General features: G+C 43.1%; 1 protein-coding gene across 4 annotated transcripts in view; it reads right to left on the bottom strand.

The window, feature by feature from the left end:
• Positions 1–6,696: 6,696 nt before the first annotated feature.
• zbtb46 (zinc finger and BTB domain containing 46) overlaps positions 6,697–18,106 on the bottom strand; it is a 55,983-nt gene continuing 44,573 nt past the window's right edge. For 2 of the 4 annotated variants that reach the window (XM_041055744.1, XM_041055754.1), the window contains exons 5-7: positions 12,963–13,303; positions 11,467–11,509; positions 8,575–11,333 (exon numbers count right to left, since the gene is read on the bottom strand). In XM_041055744.1, the coding sequence (XP_040911678.1) occupies positions 10,561–11,333; positions 11,467–11,509; positions 12,963–13,303 (1,157 nt within the window). In that variant the 3' untranslated portion in view covers positions 8,575–10,560. Of the gene's footprint in view, positions 7,331–7,416; positions 7,593–8,574; positions 11,334–11,466; positions 11,510–12,962; positions 13,304–18,106 lie in introns of those variants that run through there. The other 2 variants (XM_041055773.1, XM_041055764.1) reach the window with 2 other exon arrangements.

Raw genomic sequence — 18,106 nt, 5'->3', positions numbered from 1 at the left:
TCGTACTAAACATAGTGGTGCTGGCAGTTGCAGAAGTGTGGTACTGGGAAGTACAGTGTGGTACTTTGGTAGTCAGTCACTTTGCCTTTCCTTGGAGAAATGCCAAGGGCCGAAAAGCAGCACCTGCCTTGTCTCAGTGATGGGAAAACATTGGTTTCAGTCAGTAGCTACACATTATCGCCTTGATAACAGATGCTTTACAGCAATTTTTTTTTTTTTGCCTGGAATCTTTTCACAATACACACACTTTTTATCCATAAAGCTCATCTTTGTGCTTCCTTTACTTAAATAAAAAAGAAAAGAAAAAAAAGAAAAAACAGGTTCATGCTTCTTTACATTTTACTGAGCTGAGGTAGTAACTGTAGATACTGTTATTAGTGCTGGATACCACTTTTGATTCTGTTATCTCTGGCTTGGTCATAGAACGAGTGTCAAATGCAGCCCATCAGCTCTGTCTCCACCCTCAGTGTAAGCACTTTTAGATTCCACCAGCAGGGTTAGAGGCCGATGCTTTTTCTGGCAGTGAATGGGAATGTTAGCACACGTTAAGCTAACAGGTTCCTGCGCTTGTTGGCCGCTATTCCACCTTTGTTTTTTCGAGTTGCACTAAACTGGCCCGTGACGATTAAGGCCCAAGCTGCATCATTAATAACTCGGCTCGGCTCGGCTCGGCTGAGTGTCGCTTGGGTCATCGTGGCTGGAAAGAACCCTGGATACGAAATTGCTCTTGTGCACAGGTCTTGGACAAGACAACTTTATTGGTGAATTTTTGCAAAAATAAATCAACAATTAAAACTTTCACCCAGAAAACGAGAGGTGGAGATTGAAGCTGCCTTAATGGGCGTGCAGGGAAACTGGAGACTGACGGTAGATGGAAAGCAGACACGAGACACGCAGTGACGATATAGATGGTTTTGCAGTTTCAGGGCTTTCTTGTACATATGCAACAAAAGAGAACCGTGAGGCTTTTTTTTCATATATTGTTGTTGTTTTCGTTGTTGTTGTATTTCTGTTATATGAAAAGGAAACTTTTTTTTTTACAGTTCATTTGCTCAGAATATTTTTCTTTCATTTTTTTTTTTTAAGTCGATTGAGAAGCTATAGTGAACATAACACGTAAAGATTCAATGTATATTGTAGCTTAGAGGCAAAGGGGAGAAAAACAAAACCTGTTGAATGTAAAACCTACAAAAAGAAAAAAGTCTTTGTTGTTGTTATATTTGCTAGTTTGTACTGCCTGTAGTGAACCAGTAGCGCATCCTGATTTTGGTATCCAAATCTTTTAACACCCACAGACAGCTGTCGCCACTCTGCTAAATCATAACACAACCATGCAGTATTGCTTTACTATCTTACTTTGTGCAATGAGATGCTTTATAATTGAACAAGAACTAACTTGAGCTTTTTTGGTGACATCTGGGCTACTTGCTCACACTGTTGCTGTTTGTCTTTTGTCTTTCTCCCTGCCAAATAGTCTTTTTTTTTTTTTTTCTTTTGGAATATGTGTGGTTATCGTTGTCGTGGATGTTGTTTGTGGTTGTGACGTTAAGTTGTTAGGTAGGATAACCTCCGACCTTTGGTCATGATGAAAATTCTAATCTTGCGGGAATCTTTATCCTGCCCTGCACATTCCAACAGACAGCGCGCTTTTTTTTTTTGTGTCTTCCACTTGTTTCCAACTAGACATATCCTTCCCATTTCCTTTTCACAACAGTGATTCTTCTTCACCTTGTCCTTTTCCATTTCCTGATCTTGTGCTATCCAGCTTTACTGTGGTCCCCACCCATGCCTTTACCCAGTATATTAAGCTAAACTAAACCCTTGAAATGTGCATAAAAAAAGCGTTCGTTTTTTTTTCCAAATATGTCAAAATTTATGTGCTGCTTTCTTGAATGTCAGTTTTCATTTGTGTGTAAACCAGCAGCAGCAAAGCCAATAGATCTCCTTCCAAATCAAGTGTAAAGCATTGCAATGGCAGCTCCACTCAGTTTTCGGCTTCTTCTACTGTGCTCTTATTGTTTGTCCAGGCTTTTACCCTCTGTCTGTCAGATCTCTCATTTGATGACCATTTTTCTTTCTCTTCTTGTGTTTTTACTGAGCCTTACACTGGCTGGTGTGAAAACTGACTTTTGCTTTGTTTTTGTTTTCTCATTGATTGATTGATTGATTGATCGATTGATCGATCGATCGATTGATTGATTGTCTGGCCGAGTTTGAGGTTGTTTTGCATGTCTAGCATCGCTCATTTATTTCCTGTTCGTTTTTTTGTTTGGAGATACAACACTGAAGGGTTTTATGTGTTAGATTTCCCCTTCCAGTAACTGATAACCCAAGGGTGATTCAGTTTGTTTTCCTCTAAATGTAAAAATGCTCATTGCAGCCTGTCACACACACACACATGCGGCGCTAAAAGCATTTTTGAGGGAAACACGGCATCAGTCTTGGGTCTTCACTGGAGGGCAAGATTTCTCCTGTGTGTGGGCTCAGCCTCTGGTCTTCATCAGCAGTCCCACGCACATGGAGGAAGCACTTTCTGAGGAGTGGTGCACTCAAAGAGTATTTGTGTGAATGTCAAGCCTATGACTAGTGCTTGAAAAGATGGATGACCATGTTTGATGCTGATAATGTGATCTATGTGATGTAATGTGACAGAAAGAAAATAAACCTGAATGGAAGAATGCTGCCGTCAGATTATTTTTTTTAAACCTGAAAAAAAAAATGTGTTGGGGAATAAATCCCTGCATGAGATGTTTATAATAAAAAATCTTCCAAAGAAGGAAATGTGGCAATGTAAGATTATAGACTGGATTCATTCTTGTGTCTACGTTCTATGACTTGTCTACTCTGACCCCTTGTGGACATCAGTTGGTAATGACAGCCTTATTTCCATAAACCGTCCCAACAGGCAAGAGAAAACAAACAGCACAGCACACGACTGGTCACTTCTTTACAGCAGCAATTTCAAAATTTATTGAGACTGATTGGTTTTTGCAAATAATAGTCAAGCTAATTCTTCCACTAAACATGAAGTTAGAAAGAGGCATGGACGGCCGGCGGGCCAGCCCCAACATCAAAACAGGAGGCTCATGGTTGACTGTAAAAATGTTTTGTGATCAGTACTATCAACCGAAAAATATCTGCACAAGAGCACTTAAATCTGCCCAAAACAAAACAGGTGTAAAAACAGGACAGGTTTTTTTGATTATTTAACACATTTTGTTACAAACACAGGTTTATGATAATCATCAATATAAAGTCAGTATCATATTGAACAATATTCCCAATGAAAATAAACAAACCTCCAGCTTCAAGGGCAACCTTTTACAAATTAAAGACCCTCTGAAGCTTGAGAGAGGAAAATAAATAATATATAATAGTAATATAAATTCATATATATGAAGGTATACACACATCACTCTTAGTAGAAGAACAAAATCTAAAGTAAAAAGCGCCAATTTTGAAATATAGTATAATATAGATATACCAATATCTATGGCTTCATGATTTGCACGTGTGAATCAAGCTATACAGGCTAAATGAGGATTGCAATTTGTACACGTCTAAGAATACCCATATTCATCTGCAATAGAGCAAACAGTTCCAGTTTTGCATCATGTGGAATGAGACAGTTGTGTGCAGATGCCGAAGACGTCGCTTTGGTATGACAAAATGAACACAGGCATGCAGTTAAGACCACAGAATCAGGGCACAAAAGGTCATCAGCACACGGTGGGAAGGAGAATCTAGTCGTCCATCATGATTTGTCTCTAAAGTTTTATCCCCAAACATTTTTGCACCTCTAATCTGATCAGTTGCATTTTAGTAATCTCTTTCCATCGATACAAATGTTCAGTCATCTCTCGGAAACAAACACTCTCACAAGCACACAGGTGAAATGTCATTGAGGCACATATTGAGGGGTTGATGGCAGACGTTTTCCTGAAGTACAACCCAGTATGAGGAAGAAGACATACAGTACAGGTTGTGAGAAGAGCGCAGGGACGGGGGAGTCACACATACATCCAGACGTCTCTCAGTGGCCACAACAGCACCACAGGACAGAGATTTGTCACTGATCATGGGCTCCTTCCACACCCACCATTGACATTCATAAAAATCCTATCCCATTGTCTTTCTTCTTTTTTTTTTAGCCATCCCAAAAAAGTACAACTATTTGAAAAATGGGTCAAACAAACAAACAAACAAAAAAAAACAAAAAAAAAAACAATAAATAATATCAATAAAACAAAGACATTGCCAGACATGAAGAAAGCATCACAAATCGCATTGTACAGAGTTTCTCAGTGGGGGTTAATGGGAAGTGCAGTCCATGGCACCTGTAGTAGAGAGGCCTGATGTGTGCGACCAGCACTGGCAACAAAATGTTTCCCAGAGTTACTACTGCAGCGCTCGCTTTACCTTTATGTAAATGAACTAGAGTCAAGCCAGTAAAACGCTGGCGGACAGAAATAAAGCATGTAGACTCAACACCCTTTTGTCTGCATGCTGCATTTCTACTTGATTGTGTGTCATGCGAAGGCGTGAGACAGTAAAAACTACAATAAAAAATAAAATCAGCTTGGTTTTAAGATGCAGTCTTCAAAAGCTAGCCGGTCCTTTCACACAGCCCTTCATATTCACAATAATACCATAACATGTGCACTTTTTCAAACTGTGACAAATAGTGACAGGTTCAAAAATAAAAACAACCCAACAACAAAACTGTTAACCACAACAATAAATCCAAAAGCACCTGCACACACAGACTGTGAAACAAAAGCACTTCATGTATACAAGGTACTAGATTGTTTTTGGTTCGATATTAATCAATTAGTGTACATTAGTGATGCAAAAGCGTGTGCTGAATATATGTCTCAATCAATATCTAACAGAGAATTTTGACAGTGAAGTTTTCCCCCGTTGGTAAAAAAAAGCAAATACGACAGAAAAAGCGTAAACTGGCACAATAAAAGGTTGATAAAAGCCCCATGGCTTGCTGTCCACAACAAGGCAAAGTATAAAAGCTTTTTTTTTCTTATACAAGATATAAAATATCAAAAAAAGAACACACAATAAAGCTTAGCATCCAGCACTTAATAATAATAATTAATAATAGTAACATCAACAACAGTAATCATAGTTCTGATAATCATAATAATAAGACATGTCATCTGCCTCACTTGAATTGTCAATAACTTTGCCAAAAAACATGGAAAGAATCTTAAGAAATCAATATAGACTTTTTTTTTTTGGACACTGGACACTCAAACATTCTTGCATACAAACACCCATCCTGTTCCACACAACACACACACACACAGAGAGAGAGAGGAGGGAATGACTTCGCAAAAATTAGGGAATCCACAGACAGGTTTTTCAATAAATAGCTGTTAAACAAAACAAATTAATATTACACTCTCTACAAATATCAAACTCTGAATTTCAAGCACAATTTTGATCCTCTTCTTTTAACCTTACAAAGCCGGAGAAAAACATATCACCAAAAGAAAGGTAAACCATGGAAAGAGTCTGCATATTCTGTATTCAGAAACTGGAATTACATGACCAAGAAAAAGAAAAACATTTTTTAAACAAAGGCAGCTCCTCCTTAGGTGTGAGAGACTTGGCTCTCAGGTCCTATCATCACAACCTCCAGTGCGAGAGAAACTGAACCAGAGACAGCCAGAGAGACAGAAAGAGTTAATATTGTAGGTCATGAGGAGCGTGTGTGCTTGTGTTTTTTTTGCAAACAGGGAAGCAGAAACTGATGTGCACTTTGCGTATAAAGAGGTTTTAAAACTCTTATATACACTGTAAAACTCTGTTTTCAGTCTCTCTCTGTCTCTGTCTCACACACACACTTCACTCCACTTTAAAAATTCCAAAACATCGTATGTACATTTGTCAAATCTCCAGTACTTGTTGGAATGGATCGATAGAAACCGTGTGGTAAACTTAAGTGAAGAAAAGATTAAGGACCCCACTGAAAGGCATAGGCTATATAAACAGCAATCTGCACAAAGATTCAGTGATCTCTATCTCGCGATAACAGTCAGGAGGACATAAAGTATATCCTTAAAGGTAGGTGCGGTCACCGAGTTGTTTAGGTAAGTAAAGATCAGATCAAAAATGTAAACCACGGGTTCAGGGCTTTGATAGGAGTCAGTTGTCATTAAAGTGCAAGTCTGTGGCAGTAGGACTCTGCATCAATGTGCCATCGGGCTGCCCGGTCCTCTGACACACATAGCTTTGCAATAGATTTAGACTTTCCCTAGAAACATTACAGCCAAGGTGGGACCAAGACACCTCCCTCCCCCCCTCCCCCCTCCCACACACACACACACACACACTCCTTCCCTCCTGGCTATTTCCCTACACTGTCAGTGATCCTTGGTTTCCATGGTGATTGTGATGGCAAACATACAAAGTTGCAGTCTAGTGTTGGCCATGTCCTTGGCAGCATCCTCGTTGATTCCTGTTGTGGCAGAGTAGAAAACTACTGGACTCTGGCCTGAACCCTCAAGAAAAAGAAACACAAAAAACACTGCATCAGAAGTAAAGGAGGTAAGCAGAAAAAGCCTTGCACTCGAGCCACCCCTTGACCACTCTTCTTCTTCTATGGCAGTCAAGTTTGAGAATAGCCTGTTTGTGTCTGTGTGTGTGTGTGTGTTTTTTTCGTGTGTGTGTGTGTGTGTGTGTGTGTGTGCATTTGAGTGTGTTCCTCATAATGGTTTTAGATCATTGTCGCGCATCACCCTACAGCATTTCCATTCAAAGGAAGGCCTGCCCACGGTGGGACGAATGGGTAAAGAGAGCAGAGCTTTCTGCCCAAGAGATCGCAGGAGATCTTCAGAGATTGGTCGACGAGCCACCACTCACAGGAGCCTGACAGATTCTAGGAGATCCAGGCAAAGTCCCTCTCACTCCCATTCTGCTGCTCCCCTTCCTGTGCCGAGGAGTCACTCTCCTCCTTCTCATTGTCCAGTGCTCCATGTGCCTCAGTGGTCATCCCTGAGTCCTTCCATTTCCCTCCTTCCTCCTCGCCTTCTCCAATCATCTCCCCGTCCCCTTCGACCATCATCTCCTCCTCCCCATCGCCGTCACACTCCGCCTGGTCATCATGGAAACGATCGCCTGGATACAGCTCCTCCTCCGGAGAAATGTCTCCGCCCACCTCCCCGTTGTGGTCCAGTAGCGCGGCCATGCCCCGGCCAGAGCAGTCAGCGCAAACTCCGTGACGACGGGAGCCGTGTTTGATTCCGACGCTGGCTGCTGACATGAAGACTCGGCTGCACACTTTACATACATACTTCTTATCTTTGCTGTGGACCTGTTGGATGGAAACGCATTTTAATTTACACTTCTCATAAGGTGTCATTTACTGCCCCCTACTGTTGTTCATATGAGTCCACTCACCAGTGTGTGCCTCTTCATGTGCTCCCTTCTGGTGAACTTCTTGCCACAGATTTCACAGGGGTAGGGCCTTTCACCAGTGTGAGAGCGCATGTGCCTCTTTAGGATGCACTGGTGCATAGCAGAGAAACTGCAATAGGGGCACTTGAACTTTTTACGGATCACTGTGAAGTCATTCACTGTAGGGACAGAGAGAGGGCGGGAGGGGGGAGAGAAAAGAGAAGAAAAAAAAAAGATTAGTGTTGAATGAAGCTCGCTTAAATAAAGCGAGACGTCACTTTTCAGTTATTACATTTAATTAGCAGCATGGTCTAGAAATGTACCATCAATTCCCATGGCCACCCCAATCCCAGTCAAAGCTACAGTTGCCCTGGCAACAGCTCTTCCTCCATACTAAAGCAATAAAGGCAAAGAGATACTATAAACACACGACACAACAGTCAGTCTGCCTTAGTTGCTCTAGAAGGTCTCTGCTATGGACAGCGACAACGACACACAGACAAACACAGACAATGACAATAAGGCTGAAGGTTGGGAAATAAAATCACACACACACACAAAGGGAGGATTCAACATAATAACAATGAACAAAGGACTAATGTTAATACAATGCCCCAGTCTTGTGAAGAGGTCTGGTAAGCCAATTGTCTCAAGGTCTAGACTTAAATGGTAGTTAAGCCAGGTGAAGGGCATCCAAGTAAACAGATTGTGTGTGTGTGTGTGTCAATGAGAAACTTAACAGTCAAGGCATATGGCATATGACCATGAAAGATCAGGACTGGATGTATGTGTACACGAACACAACACACACACTGTACACATCTACTGTACAGACAGGAGGGAGTCAAACACGCACTTAAGGGTTAAGTGAAGCTATAAGCAACACAATATAATTACCTCCATCTGCAAATCGACTTCTGCTCTGATTAAGCATTTCACAGCACATCAACAAAAAAAAAAAAAAAAAAACAGGCATGTACACACAACGCACTGGAGAATCCAGATTTTTTTTTTTTTTTTTAACGTCAAAATGCAAACACAAAGAAAGAAATATTGTTGTGATTATGTAAATATATGTGCACGACAGACAACTACATAAAAGAGGAAAATAGCAAAGAAGTTTTCACAGTTTGTGTAACAGTTTAATTACAGCATAAAAACTACAAGCAGAATCTCATTCTGTTTAGAAAAGTACATCGTTTTATACAGTACATGGGTTTTTTTTTTTTCATTATCTAAAACGAAATGTCTTTCAGAGTTTACAGACAACACATATTCCAACACAAAAACACTACGCAACATCCATACAGTATTTGCCATTTTTGGCCTCAATGGCTGATTCTGGAGAGTTCCTGATTAGTTCCTGACTTCTCTGAGCCTGCCAGCCTGTTTCAGTTGCTGGCTAGGACAGTGTGTGCTACCTGAGAAATGGGATTTTGTATAAGAAAGGATTTGGCATTTGGGAGTTCTCTGTGTATATATGTACACAACAGCAAGGGAGTAGATTCCCAATAGACACCTGTTCTGCTTTTTCTGCACACATGCAGAAAAGACAGTTGCTATGTGCTGGAGCGACTAGAGGGAGACAAAGGTAGATGTCTTCCCTTTGGGTATAATATTCAAAATATGGGTGTACACAACGATCATTGAAAAGTGGGCTTTATCAACATTTTGTTGCAGGGTAAAGACCTGCTGTAAACTCGAAGGAGAACATTTTGGCTGAATTTACATTAGCGATGATTTTAAAGCCAACGTTCATACCGAATCCAATTTCCTGCAGCCTTGTTCTAGCTCTTCTGTCTTCAACACCTCCTTTATTCTTCTTCAGCATTTTCCCACTTGTCTCCCTTGATCCCCCACTTTCTACCTTGTACTCACAACCACACCATTATCTGTCTGCAGCAGTGACTTCACTGAGCTCATCTGGTTTAAAGGGCATCTGCCCCTCTGTCCCCACTTCCTCTTCAGATAAGGGGTCAGGGGTTAAGAAGGGTCGGAGCCATGAAGGACCAATTACTGTGCAGCCCCAGCCACACTCAGCCACTAGAAGACTTACAGATCTGGGACAGACGTGATGGACAGATAGAGAGAAAATGACACCACCCAACCCCCATCTGAGCTGCTACTGGCCTATAGTTTTAGCTGGCTTTGTCTTGTTCGGCACATCCCCTCCATCTGCACTGATCTGACAGCGCTAACTGAAGGTAATTGTGTCAGACTGACAACTGAGGACAAGCTTCTGCGTGTCCAGTGTAGGTGGATCTCTGGTAGAATTACTTTGTCTTTTGATTTCTCTTTGAGCTACAGTAACCACAAATACTTTTACGTATTCCATTAAGTTCTTTTATGCCTACTCTTAATATCTATTGAGCTGCATTACCACTGACAGCAGAAATAATCAGATTTGGGCCTTTATTAAGCTCTGACTGCTGCAATACTACAAACTTCCTGCAGGTGGTGTGGTTGCGTGGGCTGTGAGCCACAGTCAAGCCTTGCAGAAGTGAACTGTGCCTGAGTGTCTCTGAGCCAGTAATGCAGGGGTGGACACAAAGATAAAGATCTCTCTGCCTAAAAAGGAGAGAAGAGTTTATTCAGACTGGTGACTGGCGACAGTGAGACAGACAAGTGGTTTAGGATGAGGAGGCAGAAAAACGCCCCCTCCCGTCTCCCAATTCGGCACTGCAGCGCTTAGTAATTCACCTGTTTATGCGTCCAGTCAGTGCTTAAAAAAACTATTCATAAACCCTAAAAATATCTCCTATAATTTCGGCCAAAAGTTTGTTTAAAAGATCAATTTTGCATAGCAACTGTGCACTTTTGACATGTAAGCTGTCAATTGGTGATAAATCATCCTTAAAAAATAATGGCATAAAAGTTGTAAAAGCAAAAAATAATAATAATAAAAATAAATAAATAAATAAATAAAAGAATTGTGTCTGGGTATTTATAATCATGTCAACATACATTTGATTTTAAAAGGAATTCTTTCCTTGTCAGTGCAATAACACTGCAGATTTTTTCTTTTGGCATAAACGTACAACACAAGTGAGGATACGCTGCTAATTGATGGGTATGAGTGTAAGTACATAAGCCTACAGCCTGTGGACCCAGTGTCAGTTTTCCACATTGATACGACGATTATGATTGTCAACTTTCATCTCTTGAGAAAGCCGCCAAAGTGGATATATACCCTGGGACACCCTGAGACATTTCCATCCCAGTGCTGCCTCCCAGTATAGCTGCTGGCATTGACCCCACCTGGCAGCACACTTTAACATGTGTCGCCAGATTTTTCTGGGTGCTAAAAGCCTTGGCACAGGCAGGGCAGGTGTGCCCTCTCTCTTTGGAGTGTACAGACGACAAGTGCCTGTGCAGGTCTGTGCGGTCTCTGAAGTGTTTCAGACAGTACACACACTGCATTAGCTTCTTTTTGAAGTGGATTGTCTTCTCGTGTCGGTCTGCGTTGGATTTGAGGGTGAAGCTGGCGGGGCACTGGGAGCAGAGGTAGCGCACTGGCGCAGGCTCCGCCACTGCAGGGCGGTAGAGAGACTGGTGGAAGTGGAGAGGCTGGGATTGTGGCTGGTGACGGGGCTGGGTAGGCTGGTGGTGCGGACCCTGCATGGTCGGCCAGTCCAGGGACAAGGCCATCAGAGACAGGGTGTGGCAGTACTCGTGTTCCCTGAGATGCTCCAGGCTGCTGAACAGCCGTTTGCACAGGGAGCAGGCGAACCCCTGTGAGGGCCAGGCACCGGGCTCTGGCAGGACTCTTTCCCCTAATCCAGCCTCTTCGCCCAGCACCATCAGCCCTTTAGTCCCTCTGCCAGCCACGGACACTGACGCAGGCATGGTCAAGCCACCACCAGCACAACTCCCATCGCCCATCTGATCCCTCTCAACAGGAGACTGGTCACCTTCCAAAGCTGAGATAGCAAGAAGAAGGGTGAGAATGAAAGTGAGAGAAATAGACAAGGTATAAAAAAAGAGAGAAAAAAAAACTCTCTCTTAAAGTTATCTAGACATGACATACATCAACTCTTAAAGCCTAAACCATACCTGTGCTAGATTCTTTCATGCCGTCTTCATCTTTCATACCATCCTGTAAACAGAAAACATTTTGTTATGTCACACACACACATTTATACAGGGTGTATGGAATGTTGTCTGGGCATGCAGGAGGCAGGCAGGTGTAGCAAGCTGTGAAGGCAACCTCTTTTCACACACGTGAGAAACAGAGACATGAAAACAGAAAAGGAAAAAGGAAGAGAAACGACAGGTGAGAGTGATTTAAAGAGATAAATTGTTAAGAGATTAGAAAGCAAACACAGAAAAAGTCTTGCACAGTAAATAACCGACAGTTCCTGGATGCTGGAGCTGTCCTATGACACATAAAATAAGCACTTAGCTTGATCTAGGTATTAATAATATTATCTTTCTGTTACTCATATACTCAACCCCCACTTGAGTGTTAGCAGGGTTCACCGAACACCCGTCCTCACTTTCTTCTCCCTTCCACATCCCATCTGAGCAGTGCCCTTCCTCCATCTACTCTATGCTCCTGCCATTCCTTCACCCCCACCCATTTCCTCGGCCCCTACACTCCTCCTCCTCCTCCTCCTCTCCAAGAACAGAACACCGTGCACTGGGCAAACAGATGGCTTGTCCGTAGAGATAGGGAGGCTTGTTGGGAGGCAGGTCCACTGAAATCAAATGCTGCTCCTAAATGCTCACCCGCTCACACAACGTACACACACGGACTGGCGCAGAACTCACATCCACACATGCTCATACCGCCATGCTCACACATACACACACCCACACACACACACACGCACACACACATGCACACACACACTGCTCAGAACAAACAATTTCCTGGGCTGTGAGAGCAAACCTCTCATTGTCTACTAGTATTGATTCTACTCAGTCTCATCTCACTACCTTGCCTGTTATCTGCCATATCTAAGCACACACTGCCATTGTGACTAGATGCGTCATCTCTAATCTAACCACTATAAACTACATTACCGCTAATGCTGAGCAAAGACTCCTGGCTTGAAGGTGAACTGCAGTCTAGCTATATTAAAAGCTTGTATGAAGAGCGGGACAAGAGTGAAGAATTGGAAATCTGAAAGGAAGAGAAAGCAAACAAATCATATGGAAAAGAAAGACTAAACAAAAGAAAACAGACAGTGTTTCGTCTCCAGTGCAGCAGGAAATATGCCAGATTCCACACAGAGAATGAGATGCAGAGAGGGGTTGAGTGATGATGTGCTTTTGTGTAAAAAAACAATAAAAAAAAAAAAAAACTTTCCAGTGATGAAAAATAACCCCATTAACCCAAAGTCCCACAGCCCACCACATCACCGGTCACTTTCTACTCTCCGTCACCTCTCAACCCCCCTCAGTGTGTTTGCAGAAAGAGGGTGAAGCTGCCCCCTGGATCTTCACCTCCACTCATTTCTACATGGATCAAACTTTTATCTGACTGGAGGAGCAGTACCCAGAGAGCAGCCTCCGCCCTGGAGCTGAGCCAGGCTCTGTGTGCTTACCTCAGGCAAGGTGGAGGGCTCGGGGCCCTCAGGAGTTTCTTCCACTTCCATGTCCAGCCCTTCTGAGCGCAGCGGGGATGCCCCAGCCCGCAGACCGGGGGCCTCCAGGGGCCGAGGCTCAGAGGGGAGCAGTGGCGTGGGTGGAGTGGGTGGGCAGTATGCCGATGTTGATGATGATGATGATGGCGGTAGTGGTAGTGGTGATGGTGTAAGATGAGGAAGAAGAAGAGGAAGAGGAGGAGGAGGAGGAGGAGGAGAGGAGCCAGCCCCCTGTTTGTTATGAATAGTGGCCCCCGTGGCCCCTGGCCGGAGCGTGCTGCAGTAGTTGTTGGAGCGGAGCCCTGAGGAGCACAGGAAACGAGTCTCACCCACCCACTCACGTACAACTGCAACTCTGCTAGCAGCTGGCCACCAGAACACAACGGGAGAGAGTGGGCAGGGGGGCACACAGAGGCTGCCAGTGCTACACTATCAAACACTATGGAGAGGGGGAGGAAGAAAAACTCTGAAGTTTCACTTTCCACCAGCCGAGGGGAAAGGGTTAGGGCTTCTCTTCTCTCTTTCTCTCTCTTTTTCTTTCGCTCCTCTGCTCTCCTTCTACTTCCACCCACATGCGTGCGCAGAGGATGGCAGCGTGTGTGTGTGTGTGTTTTGTGAGAGAGTGTGCATGTGCAGTGTGAGCGCGTAAAATGCATATAAGGAGAGGGCTTGAGGATCCTCTGTAGCGTGGAGGGAGATTGTTTTGGACAGGAGCCATCTTGCAGCTCAAGTGAAGACTTTTTGTGCACGCAGGGTAAAGGACGACTATATCGACCATGTAAGATGTTTACCAGCAACAAGTTAAGGCACGCTGGATAAAGAATTTGAAATTTCTTACAGAGCAGAGCCTTCAGCTCTCCATAACTACTCACACAGAGGCTTTTTCTGCTACATTAATATCACCATTAGCTGGTACTGAGAGTGCATCTCTTTTTCTTATAGTGCATATTAATCAAAGTATAATGTATTGCAGGTTATTCCGGACCGTGTGTGTGTGTGTGTGTGTGTGTGTGTGTGTGTGTGTACGAGTATGTGTGAGTGTGGGCAGCGTTTTTGGGGAATGTCTCCAGAGTTATGCAGTGGGTTAGCCATTCATTGCCCTCCTCTGCACAACGGACAGAATCACACAACCATGAGGCTCGACCGTGGACGGATTCCTGGAATGCTGAACTACCGCGCCCGACACTCCCCACTCCCACTTACTGAGAACACACACAAATGCTTAACTCCCCATCTCTTCTTCCCCACCCCCGGCAGTAACGGGAGGAACAACATTAAGAGGGAGGAAGAAATGAAGACAGAGAGTAAAGGGATGAGCTACAGGTGAGAGATTGCAGCTCATTAACGAATGGTGTTCTGGCAGTAGGCGCTTCTTAGAAATGGACTACCATGAAATCTATATGTTGACGGGGTTTAACGGTTTCGGTTCAAGCCTCTTGAAGAATTCCAACATACATTTCATTTTAGCCATTTTGTCTCACCGAGCTGAATATTGCTGTAAAGAATACAAATAAAAGCAGGCTGGCTCACTGCACAGCGACAAGAGGAAATGAAATAGAATAAAAATACAGTGACACTGAATGATAGTAGAAGAACTACAAGACAACCTGCGTCCTCTCCTCCACCTGATATCAGAATGGGATTAGGGCAGGAATATATGGACAAAAAAATCACGTCTCTGTATTTTTAGGCTGAATGACGATACATGATGTATATCTCTGTATTTTCTTTGTTCAAAAACTATACAGCTCCAAAACATGTAAATGAAAAATTATATAAAATAAATAGCCAATATCAAATAAAAATAGGCCTATATCTGACAACACTCCTTCAGTTGTTTTCAACAACAGTAACAGTCAGCAATCACAGGTTTTCCTCTTTTAAATCTTTTAAATCGAAACCATCTTCAAATAATAGAACCGTTGTTTTTCTTTTAACAAACCAGACAACTTTTTTTTTTTTTAAATTGTGGACCGGCACTGTATCTCGCTCCATGTTGCAGGAGAACTTGTGAGCGAGTGGGGTCAGGTGTGTGCGCAGACGCAGAGGAAGAGTGGGGGCGGAGTTGTGCACATACGTGGAGAGACAGTGAGGGCGGAGTTGTGCGCAGACGCGGAGGGAGAGTGGGGGCGGAGTTGTGCACATACGTGGAGAGACAGTGAGGGCGGAGTTGTGCGCAGACGCGGAGGGAGAGTGGGGGCAGGTTTCGCGGAAAGTAGAGAGGATAGATGCAAACACTGGAACAGCTTTACCAAAAAAAAAAAAAAACAGGTTACGTAACGCAACATCATACTGTATAAATATAAAGAGTATTGTCTCATCTTATATATCTTTTCAAAATATATATCGATATACCTTAAAAAGTCGATATATATGGCTCAGCCCCAACTGATGTCAGGACCTATTAAGTCTGTTTAGGCTTTAGGAAACCAATTATTGTAAGGTGACTGACCAGTTGCCAATGTCTAATCAACTAAAACTTGGTAAGTCTGTTAAGAATAAATAGCCAGATAGGATTGGGGTTCTCCATGACTCCGTGGTAAAAAGGCTTAATGATTCCCTGTTAGCGACAACCATCTGGGACGTTTTTACACTCCTGTTCTACTGTTGTAAAAATATATATAAAAAGCCAAACCTGGATTTGGATTCACGTTTGAGACACTGTATGTATCTATCTGCCTCCTGTAAGAAATGTTTGGAAAAGTGCCAGCAAATCCAAGAAGTTTATATATAAAGTGGATTAGGTCACCTTAAATCCCACTACCAGATTGAAGTTATTTCCATCTCTTGCATCTGCTTTTATATTGACCCTTACAATTCTTCCTTTCTTCTTGCATTTAAAAAGGACAGGCAGAGGGTATGCTGTTACTATACTATACTATTGGTTTAAATATGGTTTTAAATTTTACATCCAGTAAGTCTCTTTCCCCAGATTGACAAAATTTGTGTTACAATCATAAATAAAAATCATAAAATCTCTGGAGAGTAGCTATGGAGCCACTGGGAGCTACTGTACAGAGTGAGTCAATTTTCAAAAGTAGATGTGAAGTGATGAGAGCAGGCAGTGGAGAGAAAAGTTCAATAATGTCAGTATGATCCCTATGGTTAATTGGATGTTCTTCATAGCCAGTACACGGTGGCAGTGTGGACAGGTGCGCAGAGATGGTCCGGCAAAATCCATTGTCTGGCATTGATTGTCTGACGCACAGAAGGGTAGCGGGGCCAAATCCAAATGATCTTAATTGGATTCAGGAAGCTGATTGACATACGGACTGGTTCCACTGTATTTTGGCATTCCACATGCTAGGACAGTGCCGTCTGTAACCCAGTCAAAGGATAGCAAAGAGAAGAGCTGCGCATTTGAATTGCAAGCCCTGCCAGTGAGGCGGGGGTCGGATCAGTTTGAATTGCTAAGCGTAAAGAAAGAAAGGTATTCAGCGGTTAAACTGTGGAACATTGATTCTGAGTTTGGTCCGATTTTGGATGTATGAATGTTATGGAGAAAAATGTTTTATTAAACAGTCAATTATACAGAAAAGAGAGAACAAGAGAAAGAGGGAGAGGGAGGGAGGGAGGGGGAGACATAAACTCCATGTCAAGGCCTTTTGCTGATAGTCAGTGGTCTCTCTTGAATTGGGCCAGGTGACCTTGCTCTACCTCCTCTCTGCCTAGATCAATACTTTCCCAGGATTTTATACCAACATACTTTGATGCTCCACAGCTAAAGTAAAAGAGGGGGAAAGAGACAGGAGTGAGACAAATACGAAGGAACTGCAGGAGCCGGTCAGAAGGGGAGGGAGAGTGTGAGGGATGAGTGTTAAGGAGGGGTGAAGGAGAAATAGATGGAGGGAAGGAGGGAGGGATGGCGTGAGGGGGAGTACAGGAGGGAAAAAAGGACAGGAAGGATGTTAAGCAGGGGTGAAGGAGAAGCAGGGAGGAGAACAGGAGGAGGGGAAAGAGGGCTGAATGGAGGGAGGGAGGCAGGGAGCAGCGATCTGTCAAACCAGGCAGACTTATCCTCCGCCCAGTAATCTGAGGTACAGTGTTTGTTTATTTTCTGTCCTCATTTAGACACAGGGACAGACCCGGGGAGGGAGGGGAGGTTGTTGGCCATCTCGACAAGCCCATTTCCCCAACCCCTATTGTGCAGGGAATTCAAAATAGGGTTTGGCTAACCAAAAACCTCCCCAAGGTTTCTTTGGTGACAACTGAAATACAGCTATAAGACTCATTCAACATGTTTTTTTCCCTGAGCAGGGAGCAAATGATTAACATTCTCTGAATTCTCCAAATCTCCTATTCATATAGTCAAGGCTGAGTGTATCTGTAAAGTGTGAGTGTGTATCAAAAAGCCTCTTCTCTTTTCTGGAGCTTGCGAGGCTGCCTATCTGTGCTGTGACAGCATCTGATTCTCCTCTTTAAGCCAACAGAAACATCTCAATCCCACACACTTAACACTTACACAAAAGGGGTGATGTGATGTGACGTGCGTGTGAAAGCACGTGCGCGTTTGTGCAATTGTGAATGTGTGTTTTGGTCTATTCAGTCTTGGCTCTGTCTTTTATTTTGTAGGTGAGTGGGGCTCAACTCAAAAGGCATGACTAGGCTTGGAGTTGTACCCTTCCTTTCCTTTTCTTCGGCTCACAAAGACAGGCAGAACTCGGGACAAAAGATCCAATTACTAGCCAGTAAAAGCAAAGAAACACAAACACGCGAGTCACACACACAAATGTGCCCACGCGGACATGGACTCAAGCAAATATACGCTCACACAGGCGCACACACACGGAGCTACACACATGTACTGTAGACACACTGACAGTTTAACACTCTCAGTGAAGGCAAGAAAACTGACTGAACAAAGAAAAAAAAATTCCCCTGTTAACAAATTGAGCGCAGTTCAACATGTGTATTGATCTATTATTGATGTGATTAGAAAATGATTTATTCTACCGTAAGTGGAGGCACTGAGTGGAACATTTAAGAGGATACAAGAGGTTTTTCCACTGCTGATGTGGTGAGATATTTAAATCACATTCAGAGAGCGGAGGACGATCATAGAAGGCAAAACACACAAAAACATAAAACTATTCAAATATATGTTG

This window comes from Toxotes jaculatrix, chromosome 2, assembly GCF_017976425.1.
Source record: "Toxotes jaculatrix isolate fToxJac2 chromosome 2, fToxJac2.pri, whole genome shotgun sequence".
In the NCBI taxonomy this organism is placed as follows: domain Eukaryota; kingdom Metazoa; phylum Chordata; class Actinopteri; family Toxotidae; genus Toxotes; species Toxotes jaculatrix.
The sequence above is the reverse complement of the archived record's forward strand: the minus strand, read 5'-3'. Positions and strand labels throughout refer to the sequence as shown.